Source organism: Nicotiana sylvestris, chromosome 6 (assembly GCF_000393655.2).
Source record: "Nicotiana sylvestris chromosome 6, ASM39365v2, whole genome shotgun sequence".
In the NCBI taxonomy this organism is placed as follows: domain Eukaryota; kingdom Viridiplantae; phylum Streptophyta; class Magnoliopsida; order Solanales; family Solanaceae; genus Nicotiana; species Nicotiana sylvestris.
In genome coordinates, this window is record NC_091062.1 from 104,009,840 (window position 1) to 104,032,065 (window position 22,226).

The window sequence follows — 22,226 nt, forward strand, 5'->3', positions numbered from 1 at the left end:
TATTTTTTTTCCTACTGGGGATGGCTTGAAATAACTATATTTTGTCTGATCTTGTCCTCTGAATGCATGAGTTATTTTTTCAGAAACATTTTGACGGGGTAAATGGGATTTGGAGTTGTTCTGTGAAGTAGTTTCATTCTTAAATCTGCAATTCTACATTTCGTGTTCATTTTGCTAGATTATTTTCAGAAGAGGTGTAATATATTTTCAATAAATTAAGAATAATCTGTGAAATACTTTCAATACCTTACCAAAAGCGAAGGGTCACCTAGTTTCAGTGGACCTGCGACTAAGTAGGAAGGATGCCACAAGGTAACCAGCTTATTTGTACGAATCTATTTGAGCAAGATATACCATGCAGTCCTTAACGAAGGCATTTAATCAATCAGATCACTGTTTCCATCCCATATGCTTATTGTTTGTAATCCGAGAACACCGGGGAAAGCAGGACTATAAGCGACTATTATAATCAGTTAATCCAGTGACATTCATTCCGCAAGAAGTCACAACCAAGTGATGCAAGGCAATTGTCTCCTACCTCTAGTAAGACGTAATGGTGATAACTAGCAATTCACAACCGACAACCAGAGGCAAAGCAGAAGAATATCGAGCTTTACAAAATTGGGACATCTGATGGTCGTACTCATCAGATAATCAATCTTAAGCAGAAAAATTATTACCCTTTATTGTGAATGTCTGAATGATATATTGACTTGCTCCAAGTTCTACGTGTTAGGTTCGTATATTTCTTTGCTTTATAAGCACCTGTACAATACACAGATGATAATACCTGCAATCAAGTCCTGTCTTACAGTTTCAGAAGGCTAGAGTATATCAGTATATGCATGTGGCCACTGAAGCGATTAAGAAACCAATGGCTAAAGAAGCACGCCACTTGTATCTTTAAACAATCTGTCTGTAAAGAATGGCATCCATTATGTAGTAGCACAAGTACAACTTGTAGTCATACTTAAACATGTGGAGCATATATGAGAAGCAACTCTAAATATTCATGATAGAAAAACCATTAAGAACACAAAACACGTATTGGCTCAGCCACCAAATAACCAAAATATAGAAAAACCTTATGCATCAAAGGGGAATGGCTGTATTCTAACAAGAAGATGAAACACAGGGAGGGGCAGTATATCTTCACACATAGCAGAGAAGAAATTTCTTCTCCACCATTCTTGAGTATGCGTTTGGAGCTATGGATTTCCCCACGTTTTCTGAAACTGCAATACAAATCCGGAATAGAGTACTGCTTCATCCCATAATCTCCTTACCCTCTATATCCAACAAAAGTTGCAAACCTTGATGCTCAATAGAGAAAATTAAGCAGACATAGGGAGAGAGAAACCACACCTCACCAGAAACACAATGTCAACTCGGTGTAGTCTAATAGAGGATTTACTTGCCTCCAATCATCAGAATTTTTTTTGTCTATAGTATTCATCAAGGACCAAATAAAGATCCAGATGGAGCTGTGCAGGGAAAGGATCAGTAATAATGGAAGGTTCCGAGCAGAACAAATGGAGGCACCAGTGCTCTCATGGAACTGTGAACAACGTGATGCACATCATCAATAATTCTCAAAGATTAATCCCATATGGTTTTAGTAGCACAGTAGACGAGCAGAGAAATCTATGCAACAATATGAGGATGAGATGTAGAATTACTTAATTCAACTAGACAACACAAGAGTTTCAGTTACTTGATCCCTCCCAAAGATAGTTGTTTCATGTTTGTCCTATTAGGGAAACTGCAGCAAATTATTTAGGCGAATTAAGAAACTATATGCCAGAACCACCTCCAATGATATGTAACAACATGAAGTGGTTCCAATTACTACTGAATTTAAAGCAAGCACAAAACTTAGGAGCTATACACAAAATATGGAGCAATTAATTGATATCTTATAGAAAGAGAGGAAAAGAAAAGAAAAGATTAGGCCCATAAAGTAGGGAGAGAAGGATAAGATTCAAATACCCCATATGTAGGGACTAGTGACAAAGTTTTAGGTATATTACTGAGTGTAGATCATTGTGGAAACGGAAGTTCAATACAACCACTACACAACATTACACCATTTATACATGCCAAAGAAACATTAAGCCATTTATCATTCAAAGGACACGTTGACGTTATATTAACAATTTGCTGCTGCTGGATGAAGCAGATTTGAGGGAAAAGACCACTAAAATGCATCGCAAGGATGGATTGAACCAAATGTCTTCTGCTGTCTAACTCAAATTTGTCCCAAATTTTTCCAGAGTACACCTCACGATATCTACCATGATTTTCCATGCTCAAAAGACACATGGAAGGTCTGCACTACACATGAAGTTACAAAGAGAACCTATTAGTAAAGATCAATAAGACATAAGTACATGTAAGCAGGGACGCCACCTAACATTTTTTTTTTTTGATGACCGAGAAATCCGTCTGGGGCCGATCCTTTGGACCAACCGCAGCCTTCGAAACTCGGTGGATAATGGGCCCGTCCCTCTACCCTTCTCCACTTAAATACCAGGCTTTGCTTTTGCATGGTCGCCACCTAACATTTTAGTATGCATAGAATGCTGAAACTGGTCTGTGAAAGCATCTTTGTTCGCTCAGTAATCCTAGATAAAGGTTTATCATGAATCAATGCAACTCTCCTATTTACCTGTCCCTCCATCTTAATTTGCATAATGAATGGCAATGAAGTTACTTCTAATATTTTACTTATTGCAGCTGTAGAACAGACATATTCACCAATACGATCTGCTCTGGGCAATAATTTGTTTACATGGCAATAATCCCTCATATGAAGTTTTGACTGATGCCATTTTGCCCAGTCTAACTTCCATATAAAATGTCCAATGTCCCAAACACTCTTCTAGTAGTTTACTTCTAGTTCTAGAGCCAAAAATGAAATCTGCTAGATATTACAGCAACAACAAACCCAATAATTTCCCACAAGTGGGGTGTGGGAAATCTGCTAGATATTGTAGCTTTAAAACCCAATAATAAATTTTACAAGCTATATTAAAGTAGTTTTCAGCTTTATTAAGTTTCACAACCAAGTATATTAAATAATCACAAACCCGGACAGCACTCAAGATCTATGAACTATGAGTAGCGGGTCAATCCTATGTTGTTTCCCTCACTTCCAGAAAAATCACGAATTCACCCCCAAGTTGTATATGAACACAAACATATAGACAGCACTATCGACAATACAGGAGGAAAAAGCAAATAACAGACATTACAATGAGTTCTTCTGTTAGATATATTACCTTAGCCAGTACAGCTACTTATCATTAGAAGTAACAGGATGATAGTAACCAAAATTATTCCCAGACCATTCCCGCTGTTGTTGCATCATACTGTACTGATGATGAAATCCAACTGATGGTCCACCCCCATACCCAACAGGCATGCCTCCTTTGGCCATTCCAATCATCGGCATCTGCACCATTTGCGGCGGGTATGGCATCTGAGTCGGCATTCCCACGTGGCCATTAGTATTACGCAGGTGATGACCAGTCTCACCGGACTCACGCAAACTCTGCTTCACCGGCGTGGAATTAACCAAATGATCAGAAGAAGAAGGCCCCTCATTTCCCTGTCTCTTCATATATAATCTATACTTCTGTAAATGACTCGCCACGTTCTCTCGCGTCAGTCCTTCCACATTCATAAGCTGCATAATCGTCTTCGGCACAGCGTTTTTGATACCTAAGTGGGCCACCACTTCAATAAAACGCTTGTGTAGCTGCGGCGTCCAAACAAGCCTTGCCCGTTTATTCAGCGTCTTATTAGCCGACGAATCATCTGCACAATTTTCGTTACACAGAGCAGAATCAATCTCTTCGGTGCCTCCGGATTCAACCCTCCGGAGCTTCCTCGGGTCGGATCCCTCTCTCGTTAGATCCGTTTCGTCTTTTTCAGTAACAGTCGTCTCCTCATTGAACGGCTTGAAATTTAAGTTATTCATTGAAGACATATCCTGCGAGTGCCATCTCTGGAGGGAAGAAAAAGTATTCTGAGAAGCGCGATTTACATCAGTCATGGATTTTGAGGATTCCGGCGAGATTCTGAACGCAGAAGCAAGTTCGGCCGGAATCAACTGCAGAGTCAACGGCGTGAGATCGTCGGCGCCGGGAAGTCCAACCTCCCACAAAACTCTGTCATCATTATTACCACCGCTAGAATCGTACTCAGAAAGCTTCACTTTTTCACCCATGGTAGCTAGCTGGTTACAGAAAAGTTGTTCAACTGGACAAAATTCACACTCTTAGGGTTCTTCCTTAATTCCTGTTAATGCAAGTTAAATTAAATCTTCGGCGGGACAGAGCAGCAGATATCGATTTGATGAAGATATGCCGAAGGATTTCAAAGGCTTATTGGTGAAGGAAAGAAAATGGAGGAGAAGAAGATAGGGGAAGTGGGAAAGGGATAGGTGGAGGAAAATGGAAATAAACAGAAGTTGGCAAAAGGTAGATAAGCGTGAAAAAAGTACAATATCTGATTGCCAGCGTGGATGTCCTGACCAGATATTTTTAGATCTTTTTGTGTCTGGAGGCTGGATTTAGTTTTAATTCATTTTCTTTATTAAAGAAATTGAAAAAAATAGTACTATCATAATGATATTTTAGTTTTATTAGAATACAAATTTTGAATTAATTATGATGCTTGAGAACCTAATCATTATAGTTTTAAATAAAATCGTCTTTGTGTTTCAACCAAACATGTTTAGATTCTTATTTCGATTTTGAAAACGTTTTAAATCAACGACCGTTTTAACTGTTTCATTTTGATATAGTGGGGTTTGATTGGATTAATTAGTGGATATATTTGAGTGTTGGAATAATTTAGTTCTATTATTTTCTAATAGTAGAAAAATAGGATATAAACTTCAAGAAACACGAAACAATCAAATAGAAGAACTTAACTGAAAGTAAGGTAAAGTACAATCAGTGATTAAGTGGAAGTAGCACTAGCATCTAGAAGCGAGCCCAAACCTTTTTGATGCTTTTTTTTTTGAGACAAAAAACACGTTTTTAATGTTACAAAAAAAATGTTACGTAATTAAGTAAAATACAGTATACTACTGTATTTTATTTAAATTTTTTTTTATTAATTCGCAGCACTATATTACGTTTTACTTATAAGCAGTACATCACATTTGTTTTTTTTGTAAAACGCAGTATAATAATACGTTTTACCTGAAACGCACTATTATACAGCGTTTTACTCTGATTTTTGGCCCCACCAATTAACTGACATAACAATAATTCAAATACATAAAACATAGTATTGTACTGCGTTTTACATAGAAAAATTCTCGGACTTACCTTATTTAAAGGCGGTTCAATTTTATGAAAATCCATTCAAACTTTCGTTCATACTTCTCTCTTCTTCTTATCAATCATTTTTTTACAATGTCTGAAGTGCCAAAAATAAGGGTTTCACTATATTGGGGGGTTGAGGTTGTGTTGGAGAATAACTCTGTGAGGTATAGCTCACCTCCACAGTGTCATGTTAAATTGCCGCTTACTATGAAGTACGATAAATTGGTATCGTTGTTACGTACAAAAATGAGTGATAGGAGGTGTTCGGTTAACCTTAAAGTAACCGATAGATTTCCGTATTCAGTGACTCCGCAGGGGTTTGCTTATTATTCTAAGTTTAACATCGAGGATGATGAAACTCTTAGAGATTTTTTGCGTATTTCGGATGAATACAGGGAATTTATTGTAATAAAATTATTGGAAATGTACGTCAAGGTGGAAGACGTTCCCAATAATGAGGGCGTGCATAGTAGGGATAACCCCCAGTCATCAGGTGGTTATTCTGGAGCAGTTTTTACCGGACAGATTGCTGATGAAAGAGCTTGCCTTGATTTAAACTTGTCACCATCGGCGAAAGAGCAGCCACAAAATAATTTTTTGACTTTATATAATCAACAAGACGACTGATAAACTTCAATTTTACTACGCTTTAGCGATGTTTATTTTATGTTTTAATTAGATTTGTATTAACACTCATATTTTTTATAGGGGTACCGTCCGGATATGAATTTTACAAGTTATGACCCCGCCCCTAGTTGGAATATGCGTAGTTCTGGAGTATTGGACCACGGTGGTCCATCCGGGAGTCATCACCAACAAGAAAATATCCATCATGAAACGTCAAGACAGTACGACTTGTAAGTAAAGTGATATAGCTATATCTAAGGTATTTATCTAGTTGGGTAACTTATCATTTTGTTTTTTTGTGCAGTGAAAACGAGCTTCTTGAAGCTCTTGACCTCACACAGTTGCCCATAGACGACGTATTTACTTGTGATTTGGCAGATGCGCAGAGTTAGGAAGATGATAGTGATTATGACAACAATGCGGATGAGTTTGGGGATGACACACTCTTCCATGATGAGGGTGATGATGAGGAGGAAGTGAATGTTGAACCTGAGCTGACGAGGGAGCATGTTCCTCCACCTCCCGCTAGACCAAGAGTGTATGAGTCCCACGTGCCATTTCATGAGCGGAATATTCCCTACCTTGATAATTTGCCAAGCATGCCGAACGTGGATGCCCTCACAAGGGATGATGATGAATTTCGGTCAACGATGTGGGATGAGTCTAGACCAGCTGTTCTGACAAAGGGCATGTATTTCCCCGATAAAGCTCGCCTAATTAGGGTTGTAAAAATCTACACTATAAGAGAGTGTCGTGAGATGACGGTAAGTGAGTCAACTACGGAGAAATACAAGGCTGTAAGCCGTAGAGACTTTATGGGTTGTCACTGGATATTGCGTGCCACCAAGAAGAAATCAAGTTTGTGGAAAGTCGGTAAATTTATTAGCGAGCACAGATGTGAAATGGACACATACAATGAGAATCACTTCAACTTGGATGTGGACTTGATTTCTCTTGTCTTGATTCCATATTTGGAAGTGTCCATTAGGTTCAAGATTAAAGAGTGTATTACAGCTGTCCACCAGGAGTATGGTTGTACTATAACCAAAAGAAAGGCATATCTCGGTCGCAAACGTGCCTTTGAACTTATTTATGGCGACTGGGATAAGTTTTTTTCAAATCTGCCCAGGTACATGGCCGCACTGCAATACTTTAACCCCGGAACTGTTGTTGAATGGAGGCGTGAGCGGAGTCCGGATAGACCCGAATATATTTTTAACTATGTGTTCTGGTCATTTAAACCAGTAATTGACGGTTTTGTGCATTGTCGTCCTGTTATTTCCATAGACGGTACTCATGTCTATGGAAAGTATGATATTAAGCTTTTGATTGGAGTTGCAGTAGATGCCAACATGCAAATATTTCCACTAGCTTTTGCTATATGTGCCAACGAAAGCAAAGAGACGTGGACGTTTTTTTTTTAACCACTTGAAGCAGCATATTGTCAAACAACGTTCAGGTATTTGTCTAATATCTGATCGACATGGTGGTATTTTAAGTTCTGTACATCACTTGCCTGAATGGCAGGAACCATATGCATACCACCATTACTGTGTGCGTCACCTGAAGGCTAATTTCGAGAAGAAATATCCTGAAAAGGCCTTGCATGACTTAATGTGGATGGCTGCAACTGAGCACCGGTAGTGCAAATTTACGAGGCGCATGGAAGCGATCCGGTAGTTAGAACCACGAGCCTATACTTGGTTGATGGGGCATGAGCTTCACATGTGGACATTGCATGCTGATGGCGGCAGACGATGGGGAGCCCTCACTACAAATGTATCGGAGTCATTCAATGGCTTGTTGAAGTCTGCCCGTGGTCTACCTGTCACTGCCATGGTCCGTATGACATTCAAACAGAGTGCGGAGAGGTTTGTTGAAAGACATGCAGCTGCATCAACATTGATGGACAAGGAACCTTTTAAGATGGTATGTAACAAGGACTATTTGCGCAAGCTGCAAGTACAAAAGAGAACGCGTATACAGAACCAAATGGATGTTGGTGACACCGTTTATGCGCGTAAATGTGGCATATGCTCGCAAACAGGACACGACCGTCGTAAATTTCCTTTAGATGGTGTGCGTGGCGGTGGTAATCCGGCTCCTGGTGCAAGTTCGTCGAATGTACCCAACTATCAAGGATACCCCTAGTCTTTTGTTTTGGTATTGTTTTTTGTAATACATGTTTGTATTTGTGTATGTTGCAATATATATCAAATAAACTTAGTACACATACATGTCATACATGCCACTTCAATACATGCCATACATGCCACTTCAATTAAAATAAAACATTACTACAACACAAACATAACAGGCCAACATAATAAAAATACATGAAATATGAAAAATACACTAAACACATACATGCCAATGTTTAGTGCCGGTTGCCATTTATTCTCCGCTCCAACCACTTAAATCGTTCTTCTATTTGTTTTTTTTCTTCTTCTACCTCTTTCAGTTTCTCCTTCACCTCCGCAAGTTCCCGTTTATATTTTTTTTACATTCCTTTTGTGCTTCACAATTCCATTATGCTTTCTATTTTTCTTCTCCCACCTCCTTCAGTTTCGCCCTCATTTCTACAATAATTCTATCGCTTTCTCTTTGTGTTTCCCGTTGGCATAAACACATATTATGAAGAAACTGCAGTTGTTCTCTGTAGCATTCCTGATAACATGGTTCATCAACCCATTCCTCAAAATCACAAATAGGTTCGCCGGGAACCTTGTATAACTGGTTCATACAGCACCAGTAGCGGCGTCCAACTTCACCACCGTCCCAACAATTTTGCATCGAGCATTCTTTTCCACAGTTGCACTTTGGTGGACGAAGAGGTTGAGCCATTTAATGAAATATTTGCTTTTAGTAAAAAACCTTACTTTTAATGAAATATTTGCTTTTATTAATTTTTGAGCACACAAAATAACTACAATGAGTCCGTTATTTATAGGCGAAATTTAATATATAAAGCGTGGTATAGTACTGCGTTTTATGGAGTTCTCTTGTTGTTCTGAAAAAGATGAAAACCATGTGAAAAAGCTGCTTTATTGCAGAAAAATTTAATATATAAAGCGTGGTATAGTACTGCATTTTATGGAGTTGTCTTGTCGTTCTGAAAAAGATGAAAACCATGTGAAAAAGTTGTTTTATTGCAGAAAAATTTAATATATAAAGTGTGGTATAATACTGCGTATTATGGAGTTGTCTTGTCGTTCTGAAAAAAATGAAAACTATGTGAAAAAGCTGGTTTATTGTAGAAAAAATTAATATAACGCGTGGTATAGTACTGCGTTTTATGGTTTTAGTTATCCTTTGTGCAGTGATGGTTTTAGTTCTACTGTTTGTTTTTATGTTACGTTTGCAATGTTTGTGTTTCTTGTGTACTGTTTAAGTAAAATTGTTGTTCAAACGCAATTAAAATAAAAATATTGTTAAAAGATAATTGTTACCATTATTTACATAATGCACTATTTACACAAACTAAAAACATAAGTAAATCAGTGAGTCCCGTAGCCTGTGTGCTTCAGTGCTGCTTCCGGCCTAAGTCGCATCCCCTGCCACCCGGGTACACTATCTGGATCATCGTCATCAAGCCGCCTCTTTATGTGAGGATGTGCAGCAGCATCGACACCATAGCTGGCAGGATCGGAAGAATATGGCGTCGGGCCGTCAGCAACCTACAAAACAAGTAGTAATCTTAGCATGTGAAAAAGTATATTTGTATTGTACGTGTTGAGTCAAAATATATTTTCTCACCGTGGTCTCATCGGCCGCCTGAGTATATGCATCCGTGGTGTCCTCATCAAAGTATGTAGTGGCCTCAAAGATGGGCTGGGACATAACATACATAAGACAGTTAAAAATTAATTAATGTCAGCTCATTAAGGAAAAGAAAACAAATTGAAATTTTAAAGTAATACAAACATACCTGCCCCTGTGGTAGATCCGCATCAACCGCCGGGGATGAGGCATAACTCAACCTGCGCCCGCCATCCACGTCTCGGGTAGGCCGATCCTCAGCTGCGGTAGATGGGCATGCAAAGTACTGGTCTACATCCCTGTCGAATGTACCCGTGATAAACAATGCTCCTGACGGGGTGACCTGCGATGCTGGCAGAGATAGCTGAAGGCTGTACGAAGGCATGCTGCTGGAAGGCTCATCTATCCGAGGTATACAACCCGGCTGATCATCTCCAAGCGCCTCAACTCCAAAGTCCTCATCATGTCCCTCAACAGGTGGGTCGACAGGTGCCTCAACGCCCCCTTGCTGGGGACTACCTCCTCGCCATCCCCCGCGACCCCGTGGGGCACCCCTACCTCGTGGGGCACCCCTCCCTCGTGCCCTACCCCTGCCTCGTGGGACACCCCTACCCCGATGGTAGTCCTCTAGCGCCGCATATTGAGCCTCGTGGTCCAACCTCGCGGCATCTCTCGCCTGAAACAGGGTCCGACGAGCCAACTATGCCACCCGCCGACCATAGTCAACGACTGTAGGGATGTCGGTATGCTGATGCATCTCCTGTCCCAACTGGTAGAGGTGATGATGCCCAATAGCCTGTGAAATATTTAAAATATTAATTAAATAATGCTATATCACAATTATACGATATTAATAAGCCAAAAAACATACCAGTGCCTCGTGCCTCCCGGCGTATGGTCTGTAGTGCTCGCCAAGTACATGAATGGGGTTCTCGATAGTTAGTCGGGGTGTGACGGAGGTACCATGATTCATACAGATGAATAGTGGCCTCCTGGGTAAATGTAGGTGCTGGCAAAATACGGTTAGCTCGCTCCTCCTCCCAAATATGGACCTGTTGCTTTAGCCATCCCATATATATATCATCCATCCTGGCATGGTCATCCCGCTGATAGTGTGTAGTCACCCATCCAGGCTCCCCCGGTATAGGCTGGGGACGGTGAAATTGGCGAAGCACACGCTCTATGGCATGATACTCAACCATATCGAAGAAGATCATCGGGACGGAGGTGCTCCAAAGCAGTCGATCGACTGAGTAATAAATGGGCAGCTGAGCTAGAAACTCGTCGCTGTATGGTGTCCAGATGAACTACCAAATAATAACATAAAAGTGAGTATGCGTAATACAACTCAATTTAAAATAAGTAAGTGTAGGTACATATTTACCTGTCCGTCCACCAGCATATCTAGCACATCCCTGATAAGGGGGAGATTATGATGAGCATCGGTCCTTCGGTAGTTCCCACGCCGGAGAATCCACCTAGAAGCTAGAGGGAGAAACGAATAAGCCTCACCGGGCGCAAGTGGTGGTAGAGGTGGCTGCAACGGCATAATCTGCTGCCAGGCCCAAACCTAAGATAAAAGGTTGATGTAAAATTTATGCGTCATTTCGACCATATAGAATTCGGAATAATGAACAGAGTATTCGAAAATGTTGTCACTTGTAGGAGGGGCAGAAAACCACATATGTCCACCGCTGGGACCATGCTCGACCGACACATGCTCCTATACAGGTATGTGAGAACAGCAGCACCCCAGTTATACTTAGGTAAAACATCAAGCTGCTGAAGATGATGGAGAAAGCGCATACTCACGAGACTCCCCGAAGTGTTCGGGAACAAGACACAGCCAAAAAATAGGAGCAGCGCCAACTGCGTGTACCTCTCAATATGGAGATCCTCCGTCTCATCGGTAATGTCTGGGTGCAAAACAACCATATGATCTCTGATGGCTGACAAAGCAATGCGAATGCCCCCAGCGTCACCCTGAGGTCTATAACCAGTAAAATACCCCATCATATCCAAAAACTGTGCATGCGTCATGGATCTAATGTACTGGGGCAGTTCCACGGCCCATCCATCTACGCGCAGCCCGTATAAAACCTGAACATCCTCCAGCGTGATGGTGGCCTCTCCAGTGGGCAGTGAAAAGTGTGCGTCTCCGGTCGCCACCGCTCTACCAAGGCCGTGATGAGAGACCAATCAAGCTGCATCCGTCCAAGCTCAAAAATCGTATAGAAGCTCGTATCCTGTAGGCGCGCGACTACACGGGCATGGAAAGGGTGATCCACGATGAACTCCCACAAATCGTCAGGTCTCCTAGGGCGGAGAGCCTGCATCGATAGCTGTCCCTCCCATACAAAGGAGGACCTATGGTCGCCCTACAACACTAGTAGCTGATCCTCAACAGGTCCAGGATGCGCAGGCGGAGGAAAGTCCATGTCGTCTACTATAATTTAAACAAAATTAATTGTGTGTGTTAGTTTAAGGAATTAAATAATTAATTATGTTTAATATTGGACTGAATAATTATGTATAGGTTCCAGGCTCGATATTTGAGGCCCGGTAGCACCAAGTTATCCTTAATTATTATGCATGTCAATTTCAACATTTTTAGAATTTTGTTAACTTAATAAATTAAATAATTAATTATGTTTAATATTGGACTGAATAATTATGTATGGGTTCCAAGCTCGATATTTGAGGCCCGGTAGCACCAAGTCATCCTTAATTATTATGCTTGTCAATTTCAACATTTTTAGAATTTTGCTAGTTTAAGGAATTAAATAATTAATTATGTTTAATATTGGACTGAATAATTATGTATGGGTTCCAGGATCGATATTTGAGGCCCGGTAGCACCAAGTTATCCTTAATTATTATGCGTGTCAATTTCAACATTTTTAGAATTTTGTTAGCTTAATAAATTAAATAATTAATTATGTTTAATATTGGACTGAATAATTATGTATGGGTTCCAGGCTTGATTTTTGAGGCCCGGTAGCACTGAATTATCCTTAATTATTATGCGTGTCAATTTCAACATTTTTAGAATTTTACTAGTATAAGGAATTAAATTATAAATTATTGAATTGGACTGAATAGTTATGTATGGGTTCCAGGCTCGATATTTGAGACCCGGTAGCACCAAGTTATCCTTAATTATTATGCACGTCAATTTCAACTTTTTTAGAATTTTGTTAGTTTAAGGGAATTAAATAATTAATTATGTTTAATATTGGACTAAATAATTATGTATGGGTTCCAGACTCGATATTGGAGTTAATTTTACAATATATATTAATTTGTTACTTTTGTAAATTTATTATTATAAATTAAATAATTAATTTTGTAAAGTGTAATTGGATAGAGTTTGCAGTTACTACATACTTAAACTATATAGACTCTACGCTAAAAGGTTCTACATTTTACTATGCTAAAAGGCTCTATATTTTACTATACTAAAAGGCTATATTTTACTACACTAAAAGGCTCTACATTTTACTACGCTAAAAGACTATTTATTTTACTACGCTAAAAGGTCACGATTACATATAAAAACAGCTAACATAAAATATAAATATGAACAACAAACAAAATAAATAATATTAATTTTTTAACAATACAAATAATTTATCAAATTTTAACAATTTTTTGTACCAAAGCTAATAAATCAATCCGGGTATAAATAAGATACAAATTTAAACACAAACATAACACAAATTAACATGGAAACACATTAAACAATACAAATATGCATGTACTATATGAGTTTCGACATAAACAAAATCGAAATACCTCGATTTAAGTTTTTTGAATTTGATTGAAATCAAATTTTTGCACCCGAAAGAAGGAATCCAAAGCTTGTCTTGTGTGTGGGACCTACACTCCTTGCTCTTTAGGTGATGGGTGGGGCCCAAATTTTTTTTTTGAAGTGTGACGCGGGGTGGGGGGGACCAGCAGAATCGAAGGTTTTGAGGTGACCAGCAGAATCCGAAGAAGAAGGGGTCGTCGATTCTGTGGTCCAAGGAAGAAGAAGGGGTTTATTTTATTAAAACAATTCGCAGTATTATACTGCGTTTTAAGTAAAACGCAATATAATACTGCGAATTGCTTTAATAATACAAAGCTGGACCCAGATTTTAAGTAAAACGCAGTATAGTACTGCGAATTAGTAAAATATTTTCTTTTTAAAATAAAACGTAGTACTATACTGTGTTTTACTTTAACGGCCAAATTTTCGTTAAAGTAAAATGCAGTATAGTACTGCATTTTACATAATTACGTAATATTTTTTTTTAACATTAGAAACATGCTTTTTGTCCAAAAAAGCATCAAAAAAGTTTCGGCCTCATCTAGAAGCTTCTCTGTTAACGTCTTGGTGCTCAGCTCAAGGTACAATAGATAACCTTATTTATATATTAGAGTGGAAACGGAAGTGTGAATTATTTTGACAATTTCTCGAACAGTATGATTACTTGTGGTTTTACCTAATATTTTCTGTCATTATCTTGAACAAACCTTACTTAGTAGGTCATTGGAAATTTACCTGTGCTTAGCATAATCACTTGAAACCTACATGTGCTCACCACGCCACTTTGAAACCTATCCGTGCTAATAATGCCACTTGGAACCTACCAGTATTTAGCACAGCCGCTGTAGGGCCAATGCACATACAAGTATATGCGATCGATAAATAATAAAGTGATAAGAAATTATCGTTCTCAAGAGAATTTATGCTCAACTATTGTCTAAACTAAACTAGGTACGAGTTATTCGTTCAAATGGTTTTGAGGAAAATGATTGTGAATTTTACTAAACTAAAATTACTACGAAAACTACAAGTAATCAAGAGAATAAGAACGCAAACAAAGCAAACTAACAATTTAGAACAAATTTAATGAGATGGGGATATTCTGGGGTTATGAGATTTATATCTATCCTATTAAGTTTTTTGATTGATTCAATTGCTTGATCTATCTGATTTGTTGATTAACAGGGTTTATTATGCTAACGAGGTTCTTTCGACGCCTCGCCCACCTATTCACACATCTATAGAATTAGAGTTAACTAGAATACATGTATATAACCTACAATAATAACCAAGTAAGGCAACCAGAATATGTCTATCTTAACCGTGAATCTATTCCCCGATGCCCGAATTCAAGAACTTACTCTATTCAATCTTTAGTTTCACTTTCGCGTTCAACTAATGATTTGTATATAGTATTCTACTGTTAGCTACGTAGTAAAATAATTAATCACAAGATTGAACAAATAAATTAATATAATTAAATCAAGTAATATCAATAACCGTCAAACATCAATAGTCAAGAACAACCCATAACGCCAGAGCAAGAGAGGTTTTAGCCACTCATGATCATATGAATAATCAAACTATTATTTTGAATCATAAGAACTACAAATACGATATTAAGGATTGAAGATGAGATGATTTCGTGCTTGTTTGTGTTACTTAGCCCTTCTTGCCTTTAAAATACATCCAACCCCTCTTAGATATGTTTAGGGAGTATTTATAGGTTAGGGTTGACGTCTTCAAGTCCAAACTCTACAAGAAAATATTTTTCTACCGGACAGGGGGACCTGGCTAAGGCCTGGACTGGGGCGTGCTTGTTTTCTTGTAAGTCCAGGTGTGGGGCGAGATTGACCTCGCCTCTAGCCAGGTGGGGCAAGCTCTGGGGCAAGATGGACCTCATCTCTGGCCAAGTGGGGCAAGGTCTGGGGCTTGGTCCCCTCCTTGCTTTGTGTTGATTATCCTTTTGGGCTCTTTGGTTGTATTTTCAATATTATTTTGTGCAACTTTCATTCCTTTTTGAGTTCAAATGGTCCTACACATAAAATAAACTCAATTAAGCTCAAACGTCGCACAATTTATCATTAAAATACCAAAATATAAGGTAGTAACGTACTAAAATATAAAATTATAGCCAAACATCACCACCCACACTTAAACGTTGCTCATCCTCGAGTAAACCAATAATTTATTCTATCTTTGAGTACTCTACAACTTAGCACATTCAAAGCATACTACACCTATGATCATGATTGATAACAACAAATAAGCCGCATATGCATTCAACACACACATCCCATAACTCATGCGATACTTCAAAATATAGATAGCATATGCATTCAACACACACATCCCATAACTCATGCGATACTTCAAAATATAGACAACATGTTCATAACAATCTTAGCCTCAAAAAGCAACTCAATGTCACAATGCACTCGAGGCTTGAATACTCAACATCATAGAGAGGTTTGATAACCTATCCTATCTATCGTGAAATTATGTACCTCACAACAAAATAAAAAAGAATAAGCAGTCCACACATTTGAATCTCACACTCAAATACAGTTTAAGGACACATACATATGAAGAAAATCACTCACCCTCATAAAAAAGTCACATGTATGAAAATAGTACCATAGATTTGTCCATTATGTAAACTTCTGCTAATGTAGACCCGCTAAATTTAAAATCAATTAGGACTTTTTTATGGTTGTATTGTGGGCTAATGGATGAGTAAAATATATTTAAGAATAGTGAATCACTCTCATAAGCACTTTAACATACCACATAATTAACTTTAAGCACATTTTTCTTCAACCCAACTTCAATTTCACAAACAAGATCACCCCTAAAAATGTTCCTTCTTTCTTTAAGCACTACTTTAATTCACACTCACTAGCACACACAAGATCTTATTATTGCTATATTTTCTTTCTCATTGATTTTTCTTGTCCTTTTTTCTTCTTTCAACTATTATTCTCACATTTTTCTTGTACTTTATAATTTTTACTGGTGGTGTATTTTTTACGATACAACTGCACATTTCTTCTGTCATGATCCAAATTCCAACTATTCGTGATGACACCTAACTCAACCCGCTAGGTAAGCCAATTAACAATAAACCACAATATAATGATAATGATAAGAGTCAAGAATGAAATAACTGAATTTTATACATCTCCCCAAGGACTGCGAGTACAAATCATGAGCTTATAAGACTTAGAGTTTACAAAGCTGGTATGAAATAAATACATCATATGTTCGAAACGTACATAAACATATTTATAAATCTAAAGCTACCAAGAACAAGAGGCATTTATAACCAGAAGGCAGGTACATCTTCAATACTAACTTCCTCCATACACAACAACATCAGCTCCAAAATATGCACGCAAGATGCAGAAGTGTAGTATGAGTGCAACTAATCATATGTACTCAATAAGTAACAAACTTAACCTTAGGTTGAAAGCAGTGACGAGCTTGGACAATGGCAAGAGTTCAACACCAATAGCCAAGAACAACTCGTAATAATATGATTAAAGTAATACAAGCAATAACTCAAAGATATGATACTCAGCTCATTCATATTTATGGAAAATAGACATGCTTTTTAGGTATAATAGTAAAACTCAAATCTTTCACCGAAATCACCAAAATATGAGTACATGTGCACACTGCTGGTATGAGTACATGAATCCTGCCCAAGTGCTAATATAAGCCAACATGGCCTGCTGTGGCGTGTAACTCGATCCCATCATGAATCAATAAAACATGCTGCGACGTGCAGCCTGATCCCATCATGAATCAATAAAGCTTGTTGCGTCGTACAACCCAATCCCATAAATATCACTCACAATCAGGCCATCGGCCTCAACTCAGTCATCAATTTCTACAGTCTCTTGGGCTCACAAATCTCATGCCAATCAGCTCAAACAATGATACATGATGTAACAATAAATGATAACAGAGACTAAGATATGATATGAAAATGAATGAATATGACTGAGTATGAAATTGTAATTTAAGCAAATAACTCAACAGTAGAAATGACCTCAATGGGTCCCAACAAAATAAACATATATCCTAAACATAGTTTCTAACATGGATCACAACCTAATTACTCTAGCACGTAGAAATTTCATGGATAGAAACAAGATTTGGTAACTACACATGGTACTACATAGTACCACAGAATCCACCGAGTCACAATTCACACGGTGCATGCCCACACGCCCATCACCTAGCATGTGGGTCACTTCAACACCAAACTCATAACATGTATGTTCAGGTATTCATATCCCCAGCACCAAGTTTAGAAGTGTTACTTACCTCGAAAGAGCCGAATCTAATACCGAGCAAGCCAAACAATACTCTAGAAATACCATCCTGTGCGTACCGATCTCCGAATGGCTCAAAACTATCTAAAAGCAACTCAAGAACATCAAATAATGCCAAAGAAAACAAACCCAATCGCTAAAGATATAATCTATAATCAAAAGCCCAAAGTCAATCAAAAAGTCAAACATGTGATGAAACTCATAAAATCCGATAACCTATTCAATTACGAATCCAACCATACAAGTTTCACTCAAATTCGACTCCGAATCGATGTTCAAAACTCAAAAATTCACTTTATGAAATTTTAGAGAAAACCCCCCAAATTCACTTTAAAATCATCAATTAAATGACAAAAACGAAGATGGATTCAAGAAATTAAATCATAACCGAGTATAGAACTCTTATCCCAATCCATGTGGTAAAAATCGCCTCTAAAATCATCCAAATCCAATTTTCCTAACCCGAAATATGACCAAATAAATAAACCCTCGATATTATACACTTCCGCCCAGCTGTTCTATCTCGTTTCTTGTGCCAAACAATCCGAAAACTCACGTTTGATGTCTCCAATTGATTTCTCATGAAATTATATTCATGTTAGGCTTTTGAATCACTCCATTTGACCTTATAATGAAAGAGATATGTTGGTTTCAATATTTGAAAATAATGCAGATTTTTAAATATGAATTCAGTGGCAATTTCATAATTAATTTTAAAAAAATCTGGCAACCCAATTCTTAGTAAAATGACCATAAATTCTTCATACGATGTTGAAACTTGATGCTTCTAGTTGCTATGGTTTCAAAATTATGATACGGATATAATGATTTAGTCGAACACGAATCAAAGGCCGTTTGCTTAATATGGTAACCTTTATGCTTAAATCTACGTCGAAATCGAAAGCAATCACCATACAACCCAAACTTATCCAAAACTCATCGGAATTTAATCAAACTTTGTGGACATATCCAAAATTATCATACAAATGTATTGGAATAATTAAAACCCGATTCCGAGTCCATTTATCCAAAAGTCAAACCTTGGTAAACTCTTCCAACTTAAAACTTCTAAAACGAGAATTATTCTTCAAAATCAATCCCGAACCGCTCGAAAACCGAAACTAACCATACACGCAAGTCATAATACATAATATGAAGCTACTCAAAGTCTTAAACCAATGAATGAAATGCTAGAGCTCAAAACGGTTGGTCGGGTCGTTACATTCTCCCCCATTTAAACATACGTTCGTCGTTGAAGGTGCCAAGATTCGTTCCAAAGACATCAAATCGCCATATACCCTCACCATACACATAACCATGGGTGATCCCACATCACCCCAATCCATATAAGCCCGAAAATACCACCTACCAGAAGATCCTTACTTCAACCTTAGTCCATAAACCTTAAAACCTAATTTCCAACATTCGAAATTCCTTGCAAGACCCGAATCTCACACCTACACAGTGTATAAGTCTGAACAAGCTATATCAAGTTATAACCATAACCCAAGATGTAATCACATGATATACCACATAACTCAGATGCTCACAACAATAACTTTTGACCATAATAGCTTCCTATTCTAGGTCCAATGACCTCATCTCATCAAACACAGTTATTCTACGGACATGCCCCACCAATACAACCTAAACACACAAACCGTGCAATCCGTGCACCAATAAACAACAATTCCAACGTACTCAAACATGAAAAAAATGAACCAAATGAGAGATCCGTCTTGCAGGATCAACATGTACCACCACAAACGCAATGCCATGAACCCATCACACTGAGTATAATCAAGATATGCTAATCTAATACAAAAGATCATATCTCAACATAATCCGCTGCAACGCGTGACCCCATCTAAACACCGGTCCATATGAAATACCTCGAGCCCCAATGCTCAAAATCAACATGCATAAGCAAGTCAAAAACAACCACACAAAGTGCATGACTATAATCATGAAGAAATGGATATCACGATATACCATCAACATGAAAGACCATAAACATGGCGCAACCAATCAATCTACCTCGATAACCATCTCGCTTGAAGAAGAAACACATCAAGTGTGCGTATAACCAACAAATCACAAACAATTATAGCATAAAAGAGTAACACATAGAACATATCGAAATGTGAACAAGCTCAACTCTAACTGACACACCCCTCAATAATAACAGTGTTGAGTCAACAAATCTGACCCGATGTAGAATACACATCCTTATTGGCCTACTAATGGGCCCCCAAATCGATTCCGATCATCCACAGATAGATAAATAACCCTCCAAGAGTCCTCAATGGCCTAACCATAACACTACTATTAGATATCTGACTTAGGCCATACCTTCATAGTTCGCAACGAAGGAGCAATTTGCCTCTGAGACTCCAAGTCTCCAAACCACCAGAATACAAAAGAATCACCAGATCTGATCCCATCTCCACCACTCAAGTGACTAACACATCCTTCATACATAATCATTCTATGAGAAATACTTCAATAATTCTTCCGTGCCATATAGAAAAATTCGAACATCATCAGTCGATCAACCAGACGAGTACCTCAATACCAATGAAGCATCCAAAGTCTGAACACAGTGCGCCTTCTGAAATGCGCACCTTTCTCAGTCAATACCAAGTAGTTATATTATTCATCTAAGCATCAGAACTGTCCATGTTGTCCAAAATTCACGACCTTCCCTCCAAAACTGAACCGCCACCTTGTACATACAAATCTCAATCCCACAGGACGCACCGTATCTATCTTGCCATCATATAAAAGGCACGAGAATCTCGTAATCAAATTTGAGTCACACGCAGAATACATACTCGGTCAGTCAGAAATCTTCTGCTTGATCCCATTCAGGATAGAATCAAAACATGCCACATACCCCTCGTACATGTAGATAATACCCATCTCAACTTGTGGCAGAAATTATCGAGGACACTTCGGAACACATTTGCACATAGCCAAGTCATCGAAAATGAACCCTTCTAACTTAACCAAGTTATGCTGGCTGCCAAAGCTCAAGATTATTGCCAAAAAATACCTGCAGAGACTCACCACATCATAAGTACCCAAAGAACCAATCATATCCATTACCGTGCTGATCCAACCTACTACCAAGCAGTCATATTTGTTCGAGTTCCTTCTGAATTACCCTTAAGTTGACACTTCTCCTTGCCAAAACACCACGATCCTTACCCAAAGCTCACCACAAGAGATCCTAGAATAAAACCACGCCGCTTGAAGGCCCATAAGCTGCTATATTCCCTTTTAAGCACCATAAAAGTACCACAATCGAGACACCCACTCTGAAGAGACCTTATGTGAATATAAAGTTGTTTCATTTACCTTCATGATATTGAAATGTAGAATCCATAATGATTAGAAATACCGCGAGTCTCAACACCATATAATATAAATCTTATATTCTAGCCATATACAAATTCGAAAAATTCTCAATTGCTACATATAAATCTTAAATCCATTAGAACCTTCTCGAGAGTCGTCCACTCTGCTCAAATCTCAATTGCACCGCCTAAATGGGCCGAACAACCTGTGCTCCATTAGCATGACAACACCCAAAGAAGTAACCTCGCCTTAACGCAACTGAGCAAATTCCTGCTCCATGCACACTACATCCTTCACGAATAATAACTCAATTATTCCATGATTTCCATATACCCATAAAGTGTAATACACCATGCATCCAGAAATTTCCTTGCTTAAGTCATCCTCAAAACTAGCCTCTGCAAGTCATAACCAATCTACAAGTATGCCTCAGATTGAAACCAATACAACACGTAACCATGCAATCAAATCGTCGATAACAGACTCCTGCACTTGGCTCAAAGTCATAGATCATAACACTCGATAACTCACAATGCCCATACTCTATTACTGCCATAATATCATAGTGAGATTCAACTAAATCCTTCATAAGCTCATGTAACACAAACCATATAATACCTCAAATCATCTGCTAAGCTCTCATTCATCCTCGTGACGGCTAGGTCAACTTTCTCAATCAATCCAAACTCAAATTGTAACACCTATGCACACTAGTGGAAACAAAATCCTACACACAACATCATAATGATCACACATCCGTAGATTACCTCGCAGTTGATAAGCCACCTGCTTAGCCTCAAACTGACATCTCTCTATACCCTTTCATAGCCACAACTACTATGTAATAACTTAATCTTCCTGAGTCTAAAATCATTAATAAGACATGAAAATATACTTCGTTCCACTAATGAAATAACACGAAAGAATCTCTCAAAAATCTTCATAACTCAAGACTGTATGACACATCCACAAAAATTGAGCATCCAATAG

At 38.3% G+C, this 22,226-nt stretch overlaps 1 protein-coding gene across 3 annotated transcripts; it reads right to left on the reverse strand.

Annotated features, from left to right (window-relative positions):
- Window positions 1–918: 918 nt before the first annotated feature.
- LOC104228786 (transcription factor PCL1-like) lies at window positions 919–4,468 on the reverse strand. Of its 3 annotated transcripts, none has more exons than XM_009781324.2 (2): window positions 3,282–4,468; window positions 919–1,558 (listed from the first exon to the last, which is right to left on the reverse strand). In XM_009781324.2, exon 1 carries the CDS (start codon window positions 4,229–4,231, stop codon window positions 3,296–3,298), a length of 936 nt encoding a protein of 311 aa, XP_009779626.1. In that variant the 5' UTR covers window positions 4,232–4,468; the 3' UTR covers window positions 919–1,558; window positions 3,282–3,295. The 3 variants fall into 3 exon arrangements, with proteins under 3 accessions (XP_009779626.1, XP_009779625.1, XP_009779627.1); XM_009781323.2 differs by lacking the exon at window positions 919–1,558 and adding an exon at window positions 1,978–2,329; XM_009781325.2 differs by lacking the exon at window positions 919–1,558 and adding an exon at window positions 1,978–2,334.
- Between the last annotated feature and the right edge of the window lie 17,758 nt (window positions 4,469–22,226).

Excerpts from the sequence above, each read along its gene's own strand:
- LOC104228786 (XM_009781324.2), bottom strand. The coding sequence starts at position 4,231 with ATGGGTGAAAAAGTGAAGCTTTCTGAGTACGATTCTAGCGGTGGTAAT.